Source organism: Pezoporus flaviventris, unplaced genomic scaffold (genome assembly GCF_033815535.1).
Source record: "Pezoporus flaviventris isolate CSIRO_AGI_PZ_B2104156 unplaced genomic scaffold, CSIRO_AGI_Pfla_v1 ptg000031l, whole genome shotgun sequence".
NCBI lineage: Eukaryota > Metazoa > Chordata > Aves > Psittaciformes > Psittacidae > Pezoporus > Pezoporus flaviventris.
The window spans coordinates 6,972,356-6,998,491 of NW_026892579.1; the positions used below are offsets into that span (position 1 = coordinate 6,972,356).

General features: G+C 38.0%; 1 protein-coding gene across 2 annotated transcripts in view; it reads left to right on the forward strand.

The window, feature by feature from the left end:
- The window catches only part of REV3L (REV3 like, DNA directed polymerase zeta catalytic subunit), a 121,856-nt gene that overhangs the window by 75,030 nt on the left and 20,690 nt on the right, over positions 1-26,136 (forward strand). Inside the window, exons 13-19 of one of the 2 annotated variants that reach the window (XM_061460105.1) lie at positions 2,034-6,240; positions 6,633-7,618; positions 8,208-8,290; positions 9,331-9,456; positions 10,987-11,179; positions 13,576-13,687; positions 22,871-22,986. In XM_061460105.1, the coding sequence (XP_061316089.1) occupies positions 2,034-6,240; positions 6,633-7,618; positions 8,208-8,290; positions 9,331-9,456; positions 10,987-11,179; positions 13,576-13,687; positions 22,871-22,986 (5,823 nt within the window). Of the gene's footprint in view, positions 1-1,997; positions 6,241-6,632; positions 7,619-8,207; positions 8,291-9,330; positions 9,457-10,986; positions 11,180-13,575; positions 13,688-22,870; positions 22,987-26,136 lie in introns of both variants that reach the window. The other variant, XM_061460106.1, reaches the window with a different exon arrangement.

A 26,136-nucleotide genomic window follows, 5' to 3' on the forward strand; every position in this document is an offset into this window, starting at 1 on the left:
ATTGCCTTTAAAATTTTGAATTTGAATTTGTTAACGTCACCTTGTATAGAAGCTTTATTCTTAATCCATAGTTCAGACTGGTTAATGTAAAATTTTCCTTGTGCTCATGCATGTACCTAACTTCCTATCATTGCATTTGCTCTTTAGAGCAGGAATGTAATATTTTACAAAATATCTGTATTAGTTTATGCCTTTTGAAGCTATTTGACAAAAATAACAAACATCATCTAGTAGTATATAAAATACATACATCTTAATACATCTATTAGCAATTCTTTATTAGACAAAGCGAGTTATATGATCTCATTGTATAGACAACCATAGCTATTCTTTTGTGCTCACTTTTTAAAGCATTGAAGTTTGCTTTTTCCTTTACCTTTGTGGGTGTAGTCTTAGGGTTAATAGGTGATTTGGTACTACTAATATTATTTGGCTTTACAAAATATACAATTGTAATTTACTTATTTGCAGTGCTTTGTAATTTAATGTAAAAAGAAATGAATCTGTCTGATGAGACTGTATCTTAAATCATTGTTTAAATTTTTGAATATTTTAAGTGCATGAAATATCACATGTAGAAGAATTTCAGAATAAGCTTATTACTATGAAGTTTTACGCCTTTTTCAAATTCAAAATAGATCTCTGTCTCCGTTCCTCTAAATTAGAAAATGTTTATCCACACATGAATCTGTGTCTGCAGTATCTGACTGATGGACAAGTATTTTTGCAATTTTTGTATCTGAATAGTCAGATATCTTCCAAGCGTTCACTGATATTTCATCCAACTCCTATTTTCTTGGTTTGCTGTTAATCATCCTCATTCTTTGTGTGGAATTCTACCCTCAAAGAATCATAGTCAGCATCTCCCAGCTGTGTTTCACAGCTCAGGGACTCTGTGTAAACATTAGAAAATGTGATTAGAAACAGATTGAGACTTCCTTTTTATTTTTCTCACCTGGCAACAAATAAATTGGTAAGCTGAAGGCAGCATGAATCTAAAATAATCCCCAGATTGGTTGAGACTTACAGTGAAGGCCCAAAGGATCCCCCGTCCGGTATGACAGCATGCAGTGTGTGCTTCCAGGTCATACGGCATGTTTCATAACTCCTATCCCCGCTTCATTTCAGCTAAAGATGTGGACACATGAACAAATTGCTGTGTGCCAGGAGCTCTGTGGTAACTGACCCTTTGCACAGGAATAAACACTTTTAAATTACTTGATGTTTATCGCAGTTATGAGCAAGCACACAGTTGCTGCAAAGCAGTTGTTGTTACTTACCACCTGCCCGTGCACACTTATCCTGCAAGAAATGTGGTAAAAGTATTAGCAAAAGAGACTGAAATTGTCCCAGGTATCATGTGATGAGTCTGCACAGGACAGTTACTGCATCACATGCTGGTCACAGATCTGTGTGGGAATGTTAATGCATGGTTATAAAGTTGTGATATAACTTAATGGTGTGAGCTCCTTGCATAAAAACCTGAATAGGTAGTGGATTGCTCTGCTTCATAAATGTGCAGCAAATTATGTGTACTTAGTGCACAGGACAAATACAAATATTTCAAAGCCCTTGCCATGTTGTTAGATAGTACTTTAGCTTTCTGTATAGGGAAAGTCATCAAAGTTCTTTGTTTTTTCAGAGCCAATGAGTATGCATGCTTTTCAGGGACAAAGCAGGATACAAGCTTTTATAGAAATCAATCTGTATTTAGTTACCCGAAAGTGATTTTAGAAGCCTTCTTTCAGAAAACCAGCATGAAATCTTTAGCAATTGTAAGCCTACCATTTAGGAGTAACTGACAGAACAGCTGAGACACAAATGTGCCAACAACATGATTTTGATAAAGCAAATCTCGTACTCAGGATCTGTTGTCATGATCATAAATGCCATGTGATTTAGAAGAGGGTTGGTTTTTTTTCTTCTTTGGGTGGTAGGACTTTCAGGGAAGTGTAATTAAAATGGTTAATGCCTTAGGTTTTGTTTTTTTTTTACAGAAAAACTAGAGTAAAATTGCTTGTCTTCCATTTCAGACAATCCTTTGAATAATGAAAGTTCTCGAACTCACTCCTCCGTCATTGCAACAAGCAAAATGTCTGTAAAGACCTCAATCTTTCACAAAGATGCTGCTACGCTAGAACCCCCATCTTCTGCTAAAATTACTTTTCAGTGTAAACACACAAGTGCCCTTTCTAACCATGTTTTGAATAATGAAGATTTAGTAGAAGACCTCTCACAACCAAACACAGAAACAAGACCTGAACTTTCAGTCCATTCTCTTACAAAAGAAAGCACTTACTCAGCAAAATATCCAACTCCATTCAGCAGTAGTACCCATGCAGAAAACTCGCACAAAGAGAGTAACAAGAAAGATACTCTCACAGTTCCTTCATGTGAAAATAATATTTTTGAGTATGAAGATGATATTTCATCAGTGAACAGACAGATACCTAATAGGAAGTATACTAGCATCAGAAAGGCTGAAAAGGATGTCTCTTTTATGCATGTGGGCCGCCACATTGGTGACAGCATGTTGAATAAAAACTTATTTAACTTTTCTGATTTGAGCCACTCCAGCCATTCCAAAGGTAAAATGTCCTCTGAAGTAAATGAAAAATCCAGCAGTGCAAGTATAAATAGTTTTTTTCCAGCAGCAGTTACAGAAAATTGTGAGTTGGTGTCTTGTTCAGGAGGCAGTCGAACTGTGGTACATTCACTTGAAAATAACACTGATGAAGGTGGCCTTAATAAGCTTAAAATTAGGTATGAAGAATTTCAGGAGCATAAGGCAGAAAAGCCAAGCCTCAGTCAACAAGCAGCACATTATATGTTCTTTCCTAGTGTTGTTCTTTCTAATTGTCTCAGTCGACCACAGAAGTTAGCTCCTGTGACATACAAGTTACAGCAAGGCAACAAACAGTCCAGGTTGAAGCTGAATAAAAAAAAGCATAATTTTATCAGTCATCAGGAGCCTTTAAGTGTAAATGATGTTGTATCAGTGAAGGAAAGCTGCTATACACAAGGTAATGCTTGTAGTAACATTCCTGATAAGGATAGTGCTTTACCTAGTGACTTTGTTCAAGTTCCTCTTGAAGTTTTTGAAAACAAAATGCCTGCGAGTACTGCTAATTATACTGACTGTCAGTTTTCAGATGGATCTCTTGAAACTGAGCAGTCATTTGGATTATGTGGGAATAAATATACACTCCGAACGAAACGGAAGGTAAATTATGAGACTGAAGACAGTGAATCAAGCTTTGTCGCACACAACTCAAAAATTAATCTACCTCAAATGATAGAAGGTGTTGAAAGTTTGGATGGGTCTCAGAAGTCTCGAAAGCGTAGAAAACTTTCTAAAAAGTTGCCACCTGTTATTATTAAATATATTATCATCAATAGATTTAGAGGGAGAAAAAATATGCTTGTTAAACTAGGGAAAGTAGATTCTAGTGAGGAAAGAGTAGTACTCACAGAGGAAAAGATGAACTTATATAAAAAGCTTGCACCTTTAAAGGACTTCTGGCCTAAAGTTCCTGACTCTCCTGCAACCAAATATCCTATTTATCCACTAACACCAAAGAAAAGTCATAAAAGGAAAGCAAAACATAAGTCAACCAAGAAAAAAGCTGGAAAGCCACAAAAAACTGGTAGTAAAAATATCAAAAGAACTTTATCTTTCAGAAAAAGGACTCATGCAATTCTTTCTCCTCCTTCACCATCCTACAATGCTGAAGCTGAAGACTGTGACTATAACTATAGTGATGTTATGTCTAAGTTAGGTTTTCTTTCTGAGAGAAGCACAAGCCCAGTAAACACATCTCCACCTCGCTGCTGGTCTCCCACTGATCCAAAAGCAGAAGAAATTTTGACCAACCTGGAGAGAGAAGCTTTATTTAATAGGGGACCAAATATGTACATCAGCAAGAATGTTAATTCTAGTGCAGGAAAAAGCAGTCGAGCAAAAACTCAGGTTAAGAAATGTAAAAAGAAATTTGCTAGCCCCACTGTATCTACTAAGAAAAAGAAAAAAATCAACCAGACTGATAAAACAGCAGATGATGTAAAGAAGAAACCGAGAAAACAAAGGCAAAAAACAGTTGAAAAAGCAACCTCAAGAAAGCGTGTTGTATTTAAACATGAAAAAGGAAATGCTAACTCTACTGCAGAGGTAAAGTTTGTGCTGAAACATCAAGATCTGCCTGAGATTTCTTACAACTCTGCCAACTTGCAGCCACTTCATAACCGGAAAGACAGTCCTCTTCCTGGCTATTCTGCAGGATATCTACCATCCGCACAGCTCCCCTCAGCAGCTGATGCACAAGGTAATTCATCAGGCTGTTTTCATTCTTTGATGGAAATTGAGAAGCCTGTAGATGCACAGCGTGCACCTGCTTCACAAGAAGACCCTCATTCATCTTTCACATCTACTCCTGTGGCATCTGGAAGGGAAGTACCAAAAATGAGCTCTCAAAGGCCCAGGACTCAAAGTGCTGTGTTTAGAATGAAGGATTCTGCTGTCATTCAAAACATATTTGATCCATCTAATCACACAACTCAGGTAATGCAGAACACACGCATCTCTAAAGATAAGACTTCTGCAAAAGCAGAAGACACAAAAAATTTGCAAAACAGATATTTACCACCAGCTGAGAAATTAACTGAAACTCGTGACTCTTTGGACACAGCAAAGATGGATCAGTTACATGCCACTAACTATTTTCATTGTAAAGACAATAGTCAACAGCAGATTTTTTGCTTACCAGAGGCATCCAAGCATTCTGATCCTTGTTCTTCTATTCTTAAGTCATCTGAGGAAAGCCCTGGGCCACTTCAGTTGCCTAAGAACTGTTTCGTAACATCTTTGAAGAGTCCAGTGAAACAGTTAAATTGGGATCAAAACCAGAGAGGATTTATTTTGGATATGTCACATTTTAAACCTGAAACAGTAAAACAAAGGTCTCTGTCAGAAACAACCATGCAACCAAAACCCATCACCCAGTATAAAAACAGGACTATAGTGGCCCCATCAGCATTCAGTGAAGGACAGTCTGGCCTAGCTGTTTTGAAAGAGTTGCTCCAGAAGAGACAGCAGAAAGCTCAGAATGCTAATGTTACACAGCAACCATTACCAGCTAAAACACAGCTGAGCAGGAGTATACCATGCCCTCTTGAGCAGAATAAGGCAATCAAAAGGTCGCGGTCAGTCGCATCGCCAAGAAAATCTCGTGCTCCCAGGAGCACAAAACCTAAAGAAAAACCAGCAAAACTTTCAAAAATAGAGTCGTTAAGCCAGCAGATCACGAGTCGCATCGATCACTCTATGTCTGATGACAGCCCCATTATTTTTTCAGACCCTGGTTTTGAAAGCTGCTACTCGCTTGAAGACAGCTTGTCTCCCGACCACAGTTACAACTTTGATATTAATGCTATAGGACAAACTGGATTTTGCAGTTTTTATTCTGCAAGCCAGTTTGTCCCAGCAGATCAAAATTTGCCCCAGAAATTCTTGAGTGATGCAATTCAAGATCTTGGTTCTGGACAAACAGCAGAAAATGACTTTGTGTGTCATAACGACCAAAAATCTGAGGAACAAAAGCAGCATTCTCCAAGCACAAGTAAATGGATACGGACTGGTTCCCTGAGCCCTGAGCTTTTTGAGAAAACCTCACTGGATAGTAATGAGAGCCACTGCCATAGCCAGTGGAGGAAAAATGTTCATCCTTCAACTTCTAGGTCTAGTTCCATCGATATCTTTCGTGCACAAGAGACTGAGGTTTGTTTAAATGAAAAATTTAAATTGAACAGAAATACAGGTAATAAAGAGAGATTTCTTAACCTTCCTCAGCCAACCACCTCAGACTGGATTCAAAGCCACATTAGAAAAGAAACCACTTTTGAACCCTGCCAACCACTTGATTCAGTTAATACCTCTTTTACATCAATTTTATCTTCTCCTGATGGTGAGCTTATGGATGCAGCTTCTGAGGATTTAGAACTACATGTTTCAAGAAACAACGAGGCACTAACCCCAACTCCAGATAGTTCACCAAGATCAACCAGTTCTCCCTCACAGTCAAAGAATGGAAGTTATACACCTCGGACCGCTCACGTTCTTAAGCCTCTCATGTCCCCACCCAGTCGTGAAGAAATCATGGCAACTTTGCTGGATCATGATCTCGCAGAAACAGTTTATCAGGAACCATTTTGCAGCAATCCTTCAGATGCTCCAGAAAAGCCAAGGTACTGTGTTAAATACATTTCTGTCTACATATGCTTGTGATTATACTAAATTTAATTTATTCCTGTAAACAATTTTGTGCTGTTATGTGGCACAGATGCATGAAAGATCCCATCTGATACCAGTACATTTGAAGTTGAAAATTACTGTACTTCCCGTGCAAATACCCATTTTTCATTCTTGACACTTCGGTGTTTTATTGCTTCATATTACTGTAGTAAGTGGGAATATGTCTGCTTGGTTTGTAAAAGGAAGACACTGCCCACAGGAATTGCATAGTGCGAAAACTAGTTAGCAAGATTCTGCCTGTATATCATCTTGAGGACTGTTTTGCTCTAAATTGCCTGTAATGCAATTGAGAGTAAAACAATAACTCAAGCTATTTTCTTCACAGGGAGATTGGAGGACGGCTTCTCACAGTGGAAACTAGGCTTCCAAATGACCTGCTTGAATTTGAGGGGGACTTCTCATTAGAAGGTCTACGGCTCTGGAAGACTGCATTTTCAGCAATGACAGAAAACCCTAGACCAGGGTCTCCTCCTCGTTATGGTCACTCTACTGTTAATAAAAGAGAAAGTAATAGCCATAAAATTAGCGAAGACAAAAAAATAGTCATAATGCCATGCAAGTGTGCTCCAAGCCAACAGCAAGTTCAGATGTGGCTTCATGCCAAAGAAGAGTATGAACATTTCAAGAAATTGCCTAAAACTCATCCCGCTGAGCTGGCAAAGGCAGCTGAGAATTTCAGCTCTGTAGTATTGTCTGAAGAGAAATCTATAGAAGTAGTAAAAGCAGCTAAAGATTTAAATTTATCGAGCCTGGAAGATGAAAGACCTGTTTTGCCTACAGAGAATACTGCTGCTGCTCTGGCAGAAAATACAAAAATGCAAAACAAGGAAACCTGTGACAAGTCTATAAGCACTATAGGAACTTCTGTAAATACTAAAAATTACATGGACTCTAATAAAACTCTATCTGAAAGCAAGACACTTGTTAATTCAACACTAGAACATGATAAGGAGGAGGAGGAGGAGGAAGATTATTATATCAATTACAGTTCACCAGATTCTCCAGTACTTCCTCCTTGGCAGCAAGTAGCATCTCCAGATCCCAAGCAGTCCAAATTAGAAGACACAGAGTGGAAAAGTCAGGATATTATTTTGTCATCTGTGGAAGGAAATGATGTAGTACCTGTGGGAAGTGCACAAAACTCTCCATCCACCCACGAGGACGATAGGGCATCCTTTGCCAATTCTCCATTTCCAGTTAATGAAGATCCTGGAAATTCAAAATCTATTTGCCTACATAGTACTCCTATTGTGCAGAGGAAAAATCAAGATAGAGTGCCTGAAGTTCTTGGGTTTACTCCTTTATCCACAGGTAAATTGATTGAATGATTCTAATGATGCAGAAAAAAATCTGAATAGGACATTATATTTCTTTTGACATAATGAGAATTATGTCTCCACAAAAATAAGTTTAAAACTAGTTTTGGAAAGAAAAAGGCCTTTGCATTCTTGTTAAAGTAACTACTGAGTTATGAGAAAAGTGTAGAAGCAGAACACCCTTTTGCTTTGTGATGGTCTCTAGTATCTGAACTCTGAAGTGCTGGTTAAAAATTAAAATATATCTTATTTGGGGGATCTTGAAATCTTTTTTTTTTTTTACATTGCTTGCATTTTTTCAAGCGTAATCTAAATGTAGAGTGTGAATAACATTGTGGTGTTAAGATGGTAGTCATGTGAGGCTTGGTAACTTACTAGCCTTGCATTACATGTTCCTTAGTGTCCATAGATACCAAACTGAAATAGTTTTGCTTTGGATTGGACAGAGAATAAAGTTGTATTTGTTTTAATATGACGTTTGTTTATTATGTTAACCAAATGCCTTTGGTTGTTTCTAAAATGTTGTTTAATGTGTAGGCAATATTAATGAGACTAAGCAGTTTTGCACTCACATCTGTTTCCAGAACCAAAAGCCCAGAAACTGAGCCACAAGAGGGGAAATAATACTGATGGTCTTCGCAGAGTACTTCTAACCACACAAATGAAGGTAAATTAAGATTTTATGTACAGATATATTTTTATTATGCCACACATACAAATTTCCATTCTCTTGTGTTGGTTTTTTTTTTGTTTTTCTTGTGCTGTCAAGAACTTGAAAATACGTTTAAAGTGATAGGGTGCAATTGCTGTAGAATCAGTATACACTTAGAGCTAGGATGAGTTGTTGGGTGGCAAAGCCGGATATCGTAAATATGTCCTATGCTTTAGGGTAGTGAGGTACTAAAGAGACTGTAAGGAGAATGTTTTGCTCTTCTAGCTGCATCCTTTTTAAGTTCTGTTGGGATTTCCCTTCTATATACCTTTTATAGGGTTTTTTTATATAGCTTTTATACTTTTATTTTCCCTTTTCTACGTACACATGGACGTGTATATTTATGTGTCTCTGTGTGTATTAGTTTTCAGACAATGTTCTAAGCATTTTCTGAAAACAACATAGGCAGTGAACAGCACTGATATGCTGACAGAGCAGAGGGGGAATGGATTGCATAAAATTATCAGGCTCACATGTTTTCCCTAAACAATATTTCTGTTTCCCACATTGGAAAGGGAATGGTAGGCAAGGTGCATTATGAAAATGACCCAGTAGTCTTTTCATTTGTTCTCAATATTCACTCAGTTCAGGTGGATACTTAAGTGTACCCTTAATTCAGTGCCTTAAAGTGGTGACTGAAACGGAGGTTTTTGATGAATTGTTGCTCAAGAGGGAATAGAGATTTTCTGGTTCCTCTGTCCTCAGGCTTCTGAGCAAGTCAATATGTGTGGATTTTTGTGGGGTTTTCAAACTGTATATTGCTTTAGTATGAGGTTTCATTAAAATTATTCCTAAAAGGCAGAAAGATATAGCTGTTGTGTCCTTGTTGAAAAATTACATTAGGAGATAGTGAAAGCCATTTTTAGTAAGTGTAGCATATCATTTACATTTTCATTGATAAATTTGTTTTGAGTATTGTATCTGAATTTAGCAACCTGTAGTTTTTTCAGTATTACACTATGCCTTTCTTCTTTCCCTTCTCTTCCCCCAATAAGAATCAGTTTGCTGCCCTTGGTGCTCCGAAGAAAGACACTTCTCAGATAGAAGGACCATCTTTAAATAATACTTACGGTTTTAAAGTCAGTGTGGAAAACCTGCAGGAAGCCAAATCCTTACATGAGGTAACTTACATGTTAATTTATAAAATGATAGTTAATCAGACCAGTTTTCTAATGGCAGAATTTAAAAACCTTTTTCTCCTCAGTCCCTTCCTGACATAATCAGTGTGTGAGGGCTACAGCTTTAAGTTCTCTACCAGTTTAAGCTTGATCTCCAAGTACCTTTATTTAGTAGGATTGACTTAAATTTCACAGCATTTTTGTTAAGAAGGTGGTAAATTTTCCTTTTAAAAAAATACAAATACGGGAAAAATGAGAAGGAAGAACTAGTTAGGTTTGTATAAAAACATTACTGGAAAAACTAGCTGACCAAAACTTTCATGGATTGTTTCCTTAAGAAACAAAGCGTCTTACATCATTCAGTCAGGCCCGCCTGGTATCTCTGCATGCTACCTTCTGAACCTGTTGGCCAGTTTCTACTACATCTAACAAACTGGTACATACATACCTCAATGAGTATCTCTACATATTTCATGTAGATCGGTGGTTGGTCTGAGAAGATAGATCACAGTTGGTGCTGGAGAAAGAGATTCAGTGTGAATATAGTACTACTGTGTTTGGCTGCTAGCTGGCCAGCCAGCATGTATGTGCTCCCAGTCACCACATCTGTGGCTTGGAATTAGCTGTTGACCAATTTACAGATGAGATGGGGAGATAGCAGTTTTATGCACTGCCTTGATGACATAGGAGAAGCCACAAGAATCTGATGATTTTGCAGGAAATGGAGCTAGAGCTTGGTAATAAAATTTCATTTCAGCGATGGCTGTAGTGATTTAGAATGCAAATCTAGAGGAAATCAGGTTGCCCCCAGGGCACTTTGCTTACTCAGAAGTATTTGTAACTTCTTCCTTTTCATCCTTCCAGTTTGGCTATTAGTCCACATTATCAACTATATTATGCAAGACAATAGAGCACCAACATAGCGTTGACACAATATTAAATACTACAGTATTTATTATAGACATAAAACTGTGTAATATGCAGGGATTAGCATTTTCTTAATGCCAGCCATTCTTCAAAAAGCTGTGGCAACATGATGTGGAAGTAAATTAATGCCAGTGAAGGGAAAGATAGGTATTCTTCTTCATATCTTCCTGTAAGTGACTTAGCCTTCAAGGTAGTTTGCATGTCTTGGGTGATGGAGGGAAAGGAGGATAAAGACCAACAGTGATTCTTATTCTAGATCTGGAAACTTAATTCAGCTCAATATGCAAAGCTGTTTGAAAACATAGGAATTTGCAATTGTTGAATATTTCTGTTTGTATTTTCTGCTTTTGATAGAAGAAGGTAATATTCAGAAACAAATACTCAATTGTGTATAAAAATATATTGTAATTAATCTTTTTTTGTAAGGTAATGCTTTTTGCAAAAAAGTGAGATCCAGAGATGCATGTTTAATAACTTTTAATTTTCTGGTGTGACCTCTTAGTTATAGTATAATGTGACCATATAAATGTCTGCTAATAATGTCCTCTTACATTTTTTTAAGAAAGCTCCAAAGCACACTAACTTACTGTATTTATTTTTTGGTAGATCCAGCACCTCACCCTCATCAGTATGGAGTTACATGCTCGAACCAGACGAGATTTGGAACCAGACCCAGAGTTTGACCCGATCTGTGCTTTATTCTATTGCATCTCTTCAGACACAGCACTGCCAAATACTGATAAAAAAGAAATCACTGGTGCTATAGTGATTGATGCAGACAGGACACTCTCAAGCCAAGGTTCTTATTTCTTTTTTCTTAACATATTTTACAGAAATATTTATTTCATAGTAATCAAACAGTAGCAAGCAAAATATAATCGAGTATCTATATTACTATGTAGCTCATTTAATTTTGTCTTGTTGACTGTTGGATGAATGGCCATATTAAACATAGAGTTTTCCTGCTTATATCTTTAAAGAACTATTGCGTGGGCTGTAAACCACAAATAACATACATATGTGCAAAATATCTGTGTTTGCCTACTTGTGGAAAAGCTCCTGCAGTGTTCTAAAAGTATAAAGAGGAAAACCTGCCTTCAGTTTCCTACTCAAGTTGCTGGATAGCTGCAAGTAGAAAATGTTAAAAGCAAGACAGTATGTTTTATATTTTACTTAAGGGTTATTTTTGTGGTTTTATCTGATCCTTTTAGGATCTAAACAGGGGCCCTTATTCTATTGTACCTTTTTGGCTTTGTTTAGACCAGTGATACTCAACCTGTGGCTCTAGAGCCGGATGTGGCTCTTCATGGCCCTACAGGCGGCTCTCGCAATGTAGGCGTCTGATCGGCGCTCCACTCTATCAGGCAGCGCGGGGAGCACTGAGCAAATGGACCAGCAGTGTGGGAGTCGCTGAAGTTCCCCCTCCCATAGGGGGAAAGAAAAGGAGCTGCTGGGATCCCCCCACAGGTAAGAGTAGAGATCACCTCCCACCCAGCAGCCGTGGGGCAGAATGGGGAAAAACTCGCCCTTTTGCCCCTTCTATCCCTCCACCCCACTCCTTCCTAGCAGCCAGAAGGGGTTGAAGACAGAATGCTGCTGGGAGAGAGGATGCTGATGTGTCATGTCGTGATGTATCAATATGTGATGATGTTGAGGCGGCATCATCACACATTGAAGTGTCATGATGGAAGAAAAATCACACTGATGATACTTGATTTTTATGGTGCTCTACAACTCCATTTAATAAAGAAGTGGCTCTCCAGCTGTTAAAGGTTGAGTACCACTGGTTTAGGCTAGTAAAAGAAAAAAACAACCAAACAAAATACCCAAAACCAAAAGTCCTCTTTCTTTCAGGGTTTCTTTGGCATTGTGAATGTGTATTAAACCACAAAATACTGTCTAAAATCTAAGCGTAGACAAAGCCTACCAAAAATAAATTCAGCATTAAGGCAACAGTTCCTTCTTTTAACCACTTTATTTTTTGAAGTATTGTAGATACTGTATCATGTTAAGCTAAGTTCTTATTATTCTCAGTGAAGTTTTTTGTGCTATTATATGCTTGTTACTATCTTACTAAGTGAGACTTTCCACAGTATAGCCACTATGGCTCCCTAGGTGTGTGCCACTGATAAATTATCAAGAAAAAGCTCTCTGTGAAGAGGTCCAATAATATTTTGAAAAGCCAGAGGTTCTGATCTGGGTTTGTTAGTGAAAGTGACATGTTTAAATGTTATTGTGCCATTCCTTCCTTTAATTGATGTGTGCTGTTAATATTTTCTTGGTTAGAACTTTTGAGTTCCCTGTGGAGTGACTTGACATTGAGAAACACCTTTTTTTTCCCCCTTTTTGTATTATTATTGCTTTGTAAGTTACAGTACTCATTTTAATTTATTTCTGAAAGCACACTTTTTTTAATTACCAAGTTCTTAAGAATAAAAGTGGAATGCCTTTTAAAAACTCCAGATTGTTGCCTTAATCAGAGATATTGCTATCTGTTGTATAAAGAAAATGAAAACCAGGAGTATGTGTTGCATATTAGTAAAGCAGGGGTTTTTTATATGGAAGGCAAATGCTGAGTTCCTGCATGCACACAAATTCAGCTATTGTTCACACATTTATCAACGTAGACACTCTTAACATGCCGTAAGTGAGCAGTTGCTCATGTTTTCCATTGCTATTAGTAACTTAACAGATTTTTTTTAAGAAATGTACTGAAAAAAGAGCTATACTATTTCTGTGTAGCATTTTCATGTGTAGCATTTTCATTATTCAAAGCATTTTGCAAAGCAGGGCTCTCAGCTAGCAATTAAAGTATGTATTTTGCATGAAAACTGTGGTCCTGCAACATTTTGTATTCAAAAATAATTTTCTAATATCTGGACTCTTGTACCTGGACAATGGTGAAATTTCTCTTGAATAAAATTTATATCAGAGAATTTGTGCAAGATTACCACTATGGTAGAATTTTACAAAGTGTAAAAAACCAAACTTTTCCACCCAAGAGGAACAAGACAAGTCCATGAAATTAATCGTGGTAATCATTAGTGTTAAAGATAAAAATAGGTTGCATTCCATACTTCTTTTCAGTTGTATATTTTATTCTAAAGCAGTACTGTTGGCTGAAGTAGTGGATGAATGAATGAATGAATGAATGACTTCTAAATTGTAATGATGGTTTTTTACTTTATTTTCTAGGGAGCAGAGACCAAGCCCCCTTGCTCACAAGATCTGGAGTTACAGGACTAGAAGTCAGTTACGCTACTGATGAAAGAACTCTTTTCCAGGAAGTAGTGAATATTGTAAAAAGGTAGCATATCTGTACGTTCTGCTTTTATTTTTCAGGCTTGGTACAGCAGATTTAGCTCCTTCAACCCTTCCCAGTCTCTCAAATACTGGTTTTTATTGATGTTGGTGTTGTTGTTTCCCTCAAAGGATTATTTCTAGAGTGGACAAGCATGGTGGTCTTTCAAATAAAAATACTTTTTGCTTTTCCTTTTCTCTGACAGCAAGAGCATTCAGATCCTCCTAAGCAGCTGAGTTACAGTCTTGAAACTAATCAGCCATATAAGTAATCTTCTTTAACATATAACCTTTCCTGTTAATACCAGAATTCATTACACATCTCTTCGAAACTTTAGTAGATATTAACAATGCTGAGAGCTATAGAAAACCCCTCAGATGGGAAGAATTTTTCTAGGGACTCTGAGGCAAGACAGAGAAAACCCTACGTGGTACTGAAACTACTATTGACTGATTTAAATAACCAGTAGTTGAAAAATCAGTTTCCCTCATTAGTTTTGTCTTCTCTGAATGGAAATCGCCTGCTCCATCAGACTTGGAAAACTGCTGGTTTCCCCCATCTCCACCAAGGCTGGGAAGCCTGTTTGGTAGCCCTCTCAGCTGGTGAGTAGGTGGAACCACAGACGTCTCTCCAGGCCCTACTGTCAGAGGTGCAAAGCTGTAAAATTGCAAGGAAAAATAAACAGATTTAAACTCTGAGTCACCCTGCTGAGTGGTGATAGAGCCACAAGAAAAAATGTGTACTAGGCAGAGTACATTTGCAATTCTTTCTCTCTCCAACCAGAAAACCTCTGATGAGAAAGGCATTGACCAAGCCCATGAAGCCAGAATGCAAAAAGAGTTGCTGAATGCAACCAACACAGGGTGGGTCCTGACAGAGCAGCAGATCCCTGTTCAGAAAAGACAAAATTCAGGTAAGGAACATAATTTTATTTTTCTCTTTCTTGGAAATCTAGTGCTCCATCAAACTTAGGAAAATTACTGAGAATGGCCAATAAATGAAGAATTCTCCAGTTATGTGGAAGTTTAAAAAGTACTAGTACATAAAGAGTAAGACAGAACTCAGCAGTTAGAATATGTATATATCACTGAAGAATAGAAGTCATCTACATCTGTACATATTGAAGGCATTATGGAATGAAAAAAGCATGCAGTTTTTATATACTTCAAGGGAGTGTACCAACTACCAGGTTGCTGTCTGAGAAATCTCTTCTTAAGAGATCTTCTCTTTCAACACTGTGCTAGCGTGCCTGCACAGATTTAGTTAACTTGTATTCCTGAAAGAGAAAAGATTTGATCTATTAATGGAGAAGCAGACTGCTGTCATCATCTTAGTCTACTTCCTTCCCCCCTCTATGCAGTACTACTTAATGAATCAGACTTCTGCTGAACTCTCAACAAACACATTTTTAAAACTTGGACCACATCTACAGTTTGCTGTGCTTTTCCCTCTTTATTTTCTGTAGCCGCAGCAAAAGAGAATAAGAAATTTTGCTGGTGTAAATGTTTTATATTAAGCAAAAAAACAGGTGTCTGTATCCAGAGCAACTTTAACTGAAGGAAAAAATACTGTAAAACTACTCAATTAAAAAGTAGTGGACCACAATTTTTTTTTCTCAATGGGAAGTGAACAAGCAAACAGCTTTAATGAAAACTTTCAGCAACAGGAATTATTTTTTAAACAATGTTTTTTTGCTGGTCTTAGTGTTATTTTTCCCAGCACAAGCTATGGATACTCCAAGTGTAGGCACACGTAATGGTAGGTCTGTTAAGTTAGAGAAAGAAAACAATTAGGCAGTGTTCAAGAAGCATTACCACTTTGGGCTCATGGAACAAAACTCAAAATCACCTTAATTTATTAGCAGAGAACCATATCAGTATCTTATATACTGATGTATTATCAGGCCAGAGGCTAATAGGTTTTTGTGACCAAATGGCATACGAAGCATGACTGCAACTTGACTTTGGTTCGTATTCTTGGCATCTTTGGCTGTTAGAGGGAAGGGTGGAAGAGTGAAATTCCAAATTCCTAGCACAATGAATGACATAGTATCTATTCAGTCTTGATCATCAATACCAGGAACAGACTTCATTAGCTTTGTTGGTGCTCTGAAAAAAGGGTACCTCAACTGTGGGAGGAATTCTTACACAGTCCAATTGAAGAATTCGTGTTCCTGTTTCTAATCATTCTCTTAGTAGTTGGCCTAATTCTTGCTCTTATTTCATCAGTCTGTTTTTCCATCAGAAATCCGCAAGTGTTTTTGTCTTTGAACAAATGACCCAGAGTATCTATACGAATAGTCTTTCTAACATGCTGGCTGATTTGAGGGACACAGATGCTGAAGCAAAGAGTGATGAGGTTTTAATGCTTGCTGGTGTTTTATTCTTGGGCTGCACCACTGGCATTTTGTCACTGTGTTTCCCAAAGCTAACTTTTTATAGCAGAGCTAAATTTGCTCTGTTACATGTTCACTAAGTATTGCTTCAGAAAGTTCACTGGAATTCGTGATCTGAAGCTGAATTCAGTTATAACTTCACTGTGAAGTTGTTCAGCATGTGCTGCATCTGAATGACCACAGTAAGATTAATATGTCTTTCCACCTAGACGTCTATAAAGTAAATACCAGGTTAAATGGTCTTCTGTGAAATTAGTAGATGTTGTCTCTGATTAACTGTGGGCAGTTGGCAAATGAAAATGTCATCTTGAGGTCTGTAGACCAGGAGGAGACCTGGCTGCTTCTCCAGAATTATGATCTGTGATTTCATCTGTGCTGATAACTAGCACATTTGTCCAAGTATTGAGGGGAATAAGCACCTTTATTTCTAGGAAGTTATTACTGAGAGTAATTCAGCTGTGAAATGAGAGTACTTGTAAGTGCGAGTACCAAAATCTATGTAGAGGCAGGTAAAAGAAAGCACATCATTATAAAGAGAATTTGAGAATTCTCTTTAATTCTAAAAGGTATTGAAATCCTGAGCTCTTTGAGGGTTGAGAGGCAGGAAACAGTTTGAAAAGAAGAGCTGTAGATTTACAACAAAGAAAAACATAGTTACAGTGTTCTTGGTACCCTGACAACTATCCTGGAGTTTGAGAGAAAACTTTACCTACATAGGTCAATTTTCCATTCTTCAGTAAGCTGTCCTCTGGCTCAGAACTGGCATAAAGCAGCTGAGAAACAGCCTCCTTCCCATCCTGTGCAGCCACTGTGGATGATCTACAAGCACAGAGAGCCAAGTTGTAGGCTCTTTGGAGTTGTCATAGGGGAAATTGTATCTTTTCTTGAAAGGGAGCTTGCACCTATATTGCTATACTAAGGGATTGTGTCATGCTGCCTGAACAGCCTTCTTGAATAGACCCTCTCTGTATCATAAGCTGTCAGCTGCAATGAGTTGGGAGGAAAATTGGAAGAATCTGTCTGCTTGAAAATGTAAAATGAAACCAGCCTTCTGTCTGAACCTGAAGGCAGAGAAAAGAGTAAATGCATTCACATCGCTCCATAAACCATTCATTGCAAAATGCAGGAAAGCTGGCACATTGAGGAGGGGGATGAGGAAGGAAATGCTGCAAGAATGTTTGTCTTGGAGATTTAAAAAACCAGGGAAACTAGAGATGTCCAAGCCTGATGGAGCAGTGGATTCCCATGAAAGAGAAATGAAATGTCTGTGCCTCTCCTACACTTTTAAGGCAAATTGTGCCATTCTTCTGTAAGTGCAAATACTACCAGAGAGCTGAAAAGGGCTGGTCCTGCAGGCATGAGAGAGGCAAAATCTGGGGAATTCATGTGGAAAGGTAGAGTCCCCATCTTTGACACATAGAGGATGTGGAAACAGGACACATTAGAAAAAAAGTAGCAGATTCGCTGCTACTTGAAACTCACCAGCCACCCACAGCACTTTGTCCCCATGGAAGTAGTTTCTGATAAAAGTACAAAAATGGTATAAAATTGTAAGATTTTTCCTAACGACTGGAGATAAAACATCTGTAAACTAGTTGCTAATACTTATCATTTAAATATCTTGTGTAATGTTTTTCTTGTAAAGTATGATGATAACTTTTTTTTTTATGAAATACATTGTATTTGTTCTTTTCTAAATGGTCTAGCAGTGTTTCCTTTTTAAAATCGAGATGTGTTAATCTAACCTTCTTTTTCCAGGCCACTGCTGTCATCTGTGGTGTTTTCCTCTAGAAATCTTTACTTAATGTATCGACTGTATCAACTTTATGGATTTTTATTATTGAAGCAAACTGGAGAAATGTTTTCAGAGATTTCAGTTATGTATTTGAGTCACCAAGTGTGCTGCTGCCATGTCCAGTTACTGCTTTTGTCTGTATCATAGCTCTGGCCTAATTTTATTCCCTCCCCCCACCCCTTTTCTCTTAATTTTAGCTGGAACTAAAATAGCAGTCAGGAAAACCAGACACATAAATAGAAGGGACAGCAAACTGGGAGCTTTAGTTTTCATTCATGAAATTAGCAAATGAGAAAGAGGAAGAGATGGCATAACAGCACATAACGACAGCTAGAAAGGAAAATAATCACATTTCTTCTCTCTGCAGCATGTATGAGTGGAATGCTAATGCTGTCGTCTTTAAATCCAGCCAGCATAAATGCTGCTTTTCATCTTTGCAGAGAGACTGGCAACAGCATGCAAAGCAGTATCAGTGCCCATCCTTTTAACAAAAGAGCACTATGTTGGCAGGCACATCTCTTATTCCTGTCATGTTAGCCCTAGCCAGCAGCTTCCAAATCTCAGCATTGTAACTTACCAGTTTCTTGCAGGTGTAAAAGCTGGTCTCATACAATTTATTTTAATAGAACAGTTTAAACTGATGATGAAGACCAACTGGATAGTATACTGTAAAAACAGTGAGAAGGGAGGATGAAAAGTATAAAACTTGTAATCTCTTTAGCTCACAGTCTGTCATCTTTGTGGTACCACATGAAAAGGGGAGAAAATGAAAGATAAGGCTTCAGTTGAGCACACATCAGGTAAACCTTAGGTTTACCTGTTCATTTTCCCATTTGGAATAATGTCAACTTGGCTCCAGGCATCTCTTCTTCCCTAATTGCAAAAGGACTGCAGGAGGTCTCAACTGGCCCACTGGTACAGCTGTACACGGGATTGGGCTGCAGGAGAAAGCAATTCTGCTGCATAAATTGAGATAGAGTTGATTGGAAAGGAAATAAGAAGCAAGAACAGCAGCGCCTCATGTTAGGTGCAAGAAATCTGATAGGTCTGTTAAACTTACCGCATAAGGTAAACCTTATGCATACAGGAGTTTGGGGTCCCAAGTTTTGCTCAGTAGAAGGGAGTTCTACTTGAGTTTGATCTTGCTTTGTTTTTTCCTTCTAAGATAATTCAGAGATACTCAACCAAAAATTATTTTGATTGTAAAGTTAAGGAAATACCTAAGTATCCATACTTTGTTAATACTGGTTATAATCCTTCGTGCATATACATTGTGAATGTATAGAGATAGACACGCAAAATACTGCAGTAAGTCACACATATATTTATCTGAGCCACTCAGTTGCTGGAAGTGTGTTTATCATTTTTCATCCTTTCAGGAGGACACGACTTGGATCCAAGTTTTAAATAAGGGTAATTGAAACTAGGGTTTGAATTCACCATTTACTAGCTACTCTACCTTGATTTTCCATGTAGGTTACTTTGTATGAGAGTTGTCTGACTGAAAGGACAAGGGGTAACGGGTTGAAACTTAGTCAGGGGAAGTTTAGATTGGATATAAGGAGGAAGTTCTTTACTGTAAGGGTAGTGAGGCACTGGAATGGGTTGCCCAAGGAAGTTGTGAATGCTTCATCCCTGGCGCTGTTCAAGGCCAGGTTAGACAGAGCCTTGGGTGACATGGTTTAGTGCGAGGTGTCCCTGCCCATGGCAGGGGGGTTGGAACTAGATGATCTTAAGGTCCTTTCCAACCCTAACTATCCTATGATTCTATTACTCTACGAAAGTTGGACATCTATTTTTAATTGTCATGTATGCTATACAAAAAGAATAGAATCTTATTCTGCAGGTGGTGGCTTATATTTTTAAGTAATAGATCACCCAGAGGCCATTTTTCTTCAATGACAATAAGGAGACCAGCTTAGAAAACTTACGATGCCAAAATCAGTAGAAATGAGACCCTTCCCTTAATGCATGTGTAGTGTCTTATTGGGAAGGAAGACCAGAGTAAGTAAGGCGCTGTAAAGTGATACCCTGTGACTCAGTAATGTGCCATTATGGGCAATCCCTAATGGCCTGCACAAGCAAGAATGAGTTCAAAACTAGCATGCTGATTTTTTTCAATGTTTTGAGTGATAAGCTTTCAAATCTTCATGTGACTTTGCATAGAAGTATGTTAAAATATTGAACTAAGATACAATTTATTTCTATAAGAAAATTCATGTATCTGAAAACATCATAACCTAAAGTGGGTTTATGTCTTGTCCTATAAAACATCTTCCCATTTGAAGGATGCAGTTCTTGAGATAGTATGCAGATTGTTTACCGAGGTCATTTTATGCATTAGATTAAAAAGAGAATAGTAAGATTAACTCAAGAATTGATGAAATGTATTCATACAAATGGGGGGATTTGCAGTAGTAATGTAATAGCCCACTAAAATTTGGTGAAGTAGGACGCGAGGAAGTTTATATACTACTTGAACAAGGACAGACCCAAAGTAACTGTCCTTAATCACAGGTGGTAGCTACTTCATACAGTTACAGCAACTTAACTGCTTCAAACAGTACACTTGTTTCTGTTCAGAACAGGCTTAAAAGAGCAAGCAAATTCCTGGCATAATGAATACTGGCATATGTGCCACATAAGCAGTTCTTCAAGTTTCTCATTCACGTTTGCATTTATCATGGAACCCATCTGTATAATGTCTTGCCCTGTGTAAAATCTACAAGTATTTTCCATTTTGAATTACATTAAATTGAGTTACATTTTCAAATCTGAACATAAATGACTATTTCCTTCATTTTAAATAATCAGTAGTGTTTTGCAATATGCTAGGACCATGAAAGTTTAGCTGCAAGAATTAATGTGAAAATATGTTAATTTTTCTAACATTTATTCTACGACTGGTCTGCCTACAAAAGGCATTGTATAATGCCTCTTTATTTCAAAGCTTAGATGAAGCTGTTCGTAATTTTGGAGCCTCAGTTGGCAATCGTTGAATGTTGTGCGAGCAGCAAGTGGTCATAACTCTTTCTGATGCGGATTCTGGTGCTGGAAGGAACTGCAGGCTAGCGTCATTTCGTTTGTCCATAAATTGTTCCAAGTAGCTTTGGGTTTGTACCACTGGTACAACAGGATTCCAAAATGAGTTTACTACTTCCATTCCTGATGATCATTTCCTGTCTCCAAAAACAAAGAATTGTTCATTTGACATTAATAGCAGATGGCAAAATACCCACCAAATGCAAAGTAATAGTTCTTCTACTTTCTCTAGAATGCTAGAAATCAAGAGATTACTTTAGAATCTTCTGCTTTAGCCAAAAATTTTATAAACCCATTCCTTAAAAGGTACGAATAGACGGTAAAAGGGATTTTTGGAACTTCTGCTGACTGGTACAAAAGCCCAAATGGTAATAAAGAGGACAGCCATGCTGATTAAGAAGATTAAGAAGATTCAAGTACTTTTCTTTTTATTTTCAATTAAAAGTTAGTGTCCATGGCAGAAGTATGGAGAAGCTCTTTCCTGGAGCTATTTTCAGAGTGGTTAGTTACTTCCAAGTGAGTTGTCATCTGCATTTGGACACACATGCAAGGAGAACACTGTCATGATGAAGTCTGAAGCTTCATTTGTAATGTCTGTGATACAACTCTGATTTAGGATTCAGGAAAAGTTATTCTCCTATATCCGACAGGCAGGAAGTGTTGGCATCTTTTGATGCCTTTAATAATGCAAAAAGTACAGAGATCCTGTTCATAAGCCAAGGCCCCTGCCTGTTTCCATAAACCAAGGTCTACAAGCCTGCATCCTCTTGTGGATCTGGCATAAACTGTGGTACAGGACCCTCAGCCTGTTATCCTGTCCTCTACCTCTTGGCAGCTGCCCTTTTGTCATTCTGTTGTATTGAATGCTGCCTGCTTGCTGGAACTGAAAATCCCTTGACTGAGCTGCACTGAAAGAAGCATCTATTGTTCCCAGTGAAGCTTCTTTTCTTTTTTACTATAAAAATAACAGCTATCTGGTGCTACTTTGTCCAGTCTCGTTCTGCCCAGCCCAAGAAAATCATTCTTGGGCTCTTCAGCAAGTGACCAGATCATGACTTCTGATGTTAATAGTGCCTACTCAACAGGTAGGCGATCCGGGCTCTTCCGAACCAAGTCCCACCCATGCTTTGACTGAGGCCACCTTGACTGTCCTTCTGCCTAGTCAGCTCTTCTCAGTGGAAGATGGGCAGGGACTGTCAGAAGACAATTTCAGCTTTTCTTTCTGCAGCACCTAAGCCAGTCAGATTTTCCACCTGGCATGAAATACAACATAAAATGAGTTTTTCTTGTGTATCTTGCAGAAAGAAGGTTAAGTTAAAGGAAGAAGTATTTAAATAGAACTGGTAGATAGAGTTGCTTTTCTCTACCTTTCAGTTTTGGCAGCTCTCACTTAACTGTGGCTTGTAACTTTCCCAATAGTCACCATTTAAGACCAGAAGCCTCCTCTGATTACTGTAAGCTACGCTACAGTGTGTGTGAGACATTGTTACCAGGCTACTTGAATGTTTTGCAGATAATTAATTCTACTCTATTTCATAAAGGAAAATAGTACAACAGTGTTTGAAGACTGGACTATTATTTCATTGCATCTGTCTTATGCTGGTAGCTATGTTTCAGTTTATGCTTGATACAGACCGATTCCATCCATAAAACCTGATTTGACCTAATTTTGTTCTTTAGAAATAGAAGCTAAATAAGAAAAATAAGAGAAATACGTTTTAAAAAATCCAATTAAAATATTCCTTCTGAAAATTTTTTAGTTGAATTTTATTAAATATCCTAAAAGATTGTTTTAAATATGATCTCTTAGTCTAGATGCTGCTTTCATAGAAATCCATTGTGGCTGCTTCTTTTCTTAAACTCAACATGATTAGAATGAAATCCTGTTATACACTGTTCATGGAAGGTATTTTCTTAAATAATATGAAACTCATTTTCCTTTCCTCCCCCTCTCTAGATATGACCCAGACATTTTGTTAGGCTATGAAGTCCAGATGCATTCCTGGGGTTATCTCTTTCAGAGGGCTGCTGCATTAAATGTTGATTTATGCCGGATGATTTCTCGTGTGCCAGGTAAGTTACTGTATAGGGGTTCAGTTCAGTTCTGTAGGAGCAAATTGTAATATAAATTAAAAAAATAGATGCAGAGTATTTCTTCAGATGGACTGGTTTGTTTTTTTTTAATACCAATGAGATTCTGGTTTTCACTGTGTTCTGAATTTTTAAATTCCTTGTGTATTCCACTTCAGGGTATGTCATGTATCCATGAACCTAAACTCATTTTCAGTAGTTGCATGTGTTAAGTTTTTGATTCTTGGAGGTTTTCTGCTACCAAACCTTCTCTTGCTTCTTCTTGATTTCAATTATATATGTCATTCAGGGTACCTACCATATTCATTATTTGACATCTGTGTAGCTGGGATATGAGGACATAAAGATGCGCCTGAGCAGCAGTCATCCTGGTTAGCCTGTAATAAAATTCTTACTTTAAATAGCCAGTCTTGTACTGTGGGCAAATTTTACTGGCCCAAGTACTGATGCTTTCCTCCAACATTCAGAAAAAGACCTGTTTGGGCTCTTCTTGAAAACCTGGGGAAAGGTTAGTGTGTACACTCAATCATTCAATAGAAGCTATCATTCTCCAATCCTAACCATTCTATGATTCTGAAGAATGCAGTTAGTGAGCAGCTAAATCAATGCGTTGCACCTGAGAAGACTCAGGATGACCTTTATAGAATTAAAAACTTTCAAAAATTTATTGTAGCTCTTTGCAGTCACCAGGAAGATGTGGATGAGAGAGATTTAAAATTGATTTTAAAAATCAAAACAATTGAAAAAGCCACTTCTGTCAGGGCTCTTGAAAAAGATCTATGCAGAAACTAAATAGCCATGAAATAAGAAGTGCTTTCCTGTGATTTTCCTATTAAAAACTTGATCCCTGCTACTCGGTAATGATTGAAAAAGCAGATTAAATGCTAGGAATTACAGAGCAAGGAAAATATAAAACAGTGATTGTAAACGTAAAAATCTGTAGTGTGCTTGCACCTTAAATACTGCTGATCTAGTCTCTTCATAACCTTTTCCCTATGAAAATGAGTATAGGAGAACTGGCAAAGAAGAGGGGGGTGATCCAGATGTGTCTAGTAATTTAGTTAAGTAAGGATTCCAGAAGAGATGTAACTGGATGAGGAAGGTAAAAGCCTATGAACTCTTGAGTGACAAAAAGAGAAATATGGGTTGATTGTTCATGGTCTTTTCCAATGCAAGAATCAGAAACCATCAACATCAACTGAAGCTAGCAATGGCAGCTACAGTATAGGAATTGATTTTTCCTTGGCACAAGATAGTGCAAATGCTTAAAATGTATGTTGCTTTAAGAAGAGAGAAATTTTTCCAAGAAAAATCCATTGGGAACTACTATACATGTGAAAATAATGCCTGGAAGCTGCAATTGTTAGAAGTAGCAATAGCTGCTTTCCCTTTTCTTGAAGCATCTGCTTTTAGGTACTTCATAGAACACGATACTGAGCTAATTGCATCTTATGCTTTCCCAGCATAGCAATAGCATCTTTTACTTTGGCTTCCTGTGTGCCTGGCCAGGAGAACATGGTGTTTTAGAAGACCTGTGTTCACACACTCCTTCCTTGAGGTTCAAATATTTATGCACTCTTTTGATGTCTTCAAAATCTTTTGATGCTTTTGATACCTGTGACCTGTTTAGAAAAGGTCTGAGTTAGAGAGACCTCCCAGGGACAAGAAAATATGAGAACGAATCTGCATCTTCGGTTTAAAGCTGTTGGTGAATTTTTAGATATTTAATATATGAAAACAGGAACACATGGTTATCAAAGGTCACAAGTTTCCTTCTTCAACACAAAGGTCTCAAATTTGTTCTTCAGGAATAATAACTGATTGCATGAACCTTGTTATTAAATTCCCCATGATGGCTCAAATTGAGATGATAGGCTGGTTGCAGCAATAATGCCTCTGGGTACAGTATTCCAAGGTGTTGAAGGATGCTCAGAAGAACTTTGGACCCCTTACACTTCAAGGTTTGCAATATCTTTGTAAGAGGAATAGTAAGTGTTGCAGTCAAAGGTTTCTTAAACCTCCAAAGATCACAAAGGTTTACTGCTCTACTGTAGAAGTATGGCTGAACAATCTCTTTTCAGTTTGGGACAGGTAACTAATGTGCCTCTGCTTTTGTTCTCAAAGGCTGAGTCACAGCTGTTGTCTTGCAGAACAGCTGTGTCTGCACTGTAGTTGATGCAGAATCAACTGGTACATCAGCAAAGCTCTCTGTTGTACCCATCCTCACGACACAAGCTGTTGTTCAAGTTACTGAAATTGGGGTACACATAAAGAGTTCCTCAGAGAAGAAAGCTTACTTCTCTGGGAACTGTATGGTTCTTAATGGTGATGTCCTTATGTATTTCACAGTTGGGCTTCCTCCCCTACACTGTGAAGTCCCACAAAACACGGGTTCAGTTCTTGTGAAAGAAACCAGGGCTGTAGCCCTTAACTTCTTTGGACATAAATTTAAATAGGGCGTGCAGAACATAGGTGTGATCTCCACAGCACTGATTTTCATAGTACAGATATTTGTTTACTGGGTGGTAGATGCACACCCAGAAATGGAATACTCTTAAAATGCTTCTAAGAACTAGTGTTGTTGTAAGGTAAGTAATTACTCTTTTTTGACTGAACAGCAGGAGAAAGATAAGGAAATGCTCACACTGATGAGGTCCTACCAGAAATGTGATACCATAAGTGTATAGGCTTGCATGCATGACCCTAAATGTACAAATGTTTTGTGTTGCTTTGTGGCCTCTTTGTCCATGGTTTTGACCCCATTTGTGTTCCTCTTCCTTTTCCAACCCATGTGCTTCATATTTCCCTTCCTTCACATGCTGTATTTTCAGAACAGGAAGTGCTCCTTCAAGTAGTATGCTCCTCTTTGCTCCTATTGAAATAAAGATGGAAGGTACTTTTCCTTCCCTTTCCCGTGATTTCAACTTAACAAAAAGAAAGCTGGACTTCTCTCTGGTTCTGCTTCATTGGCTGGCTGCTGCTGCCTCTGCCATTTGTATTCATAAGCCATGAGGACACACCACATGAGAAGTGTGTACTGTACCTGTGTGTAGTGGCATTTTTTGTGTGTGGCCTCTTGTTCCCTCCTTCGCATCACGGCTCAAAAGTTAGGGAGTGGGTAACAGGATGAGA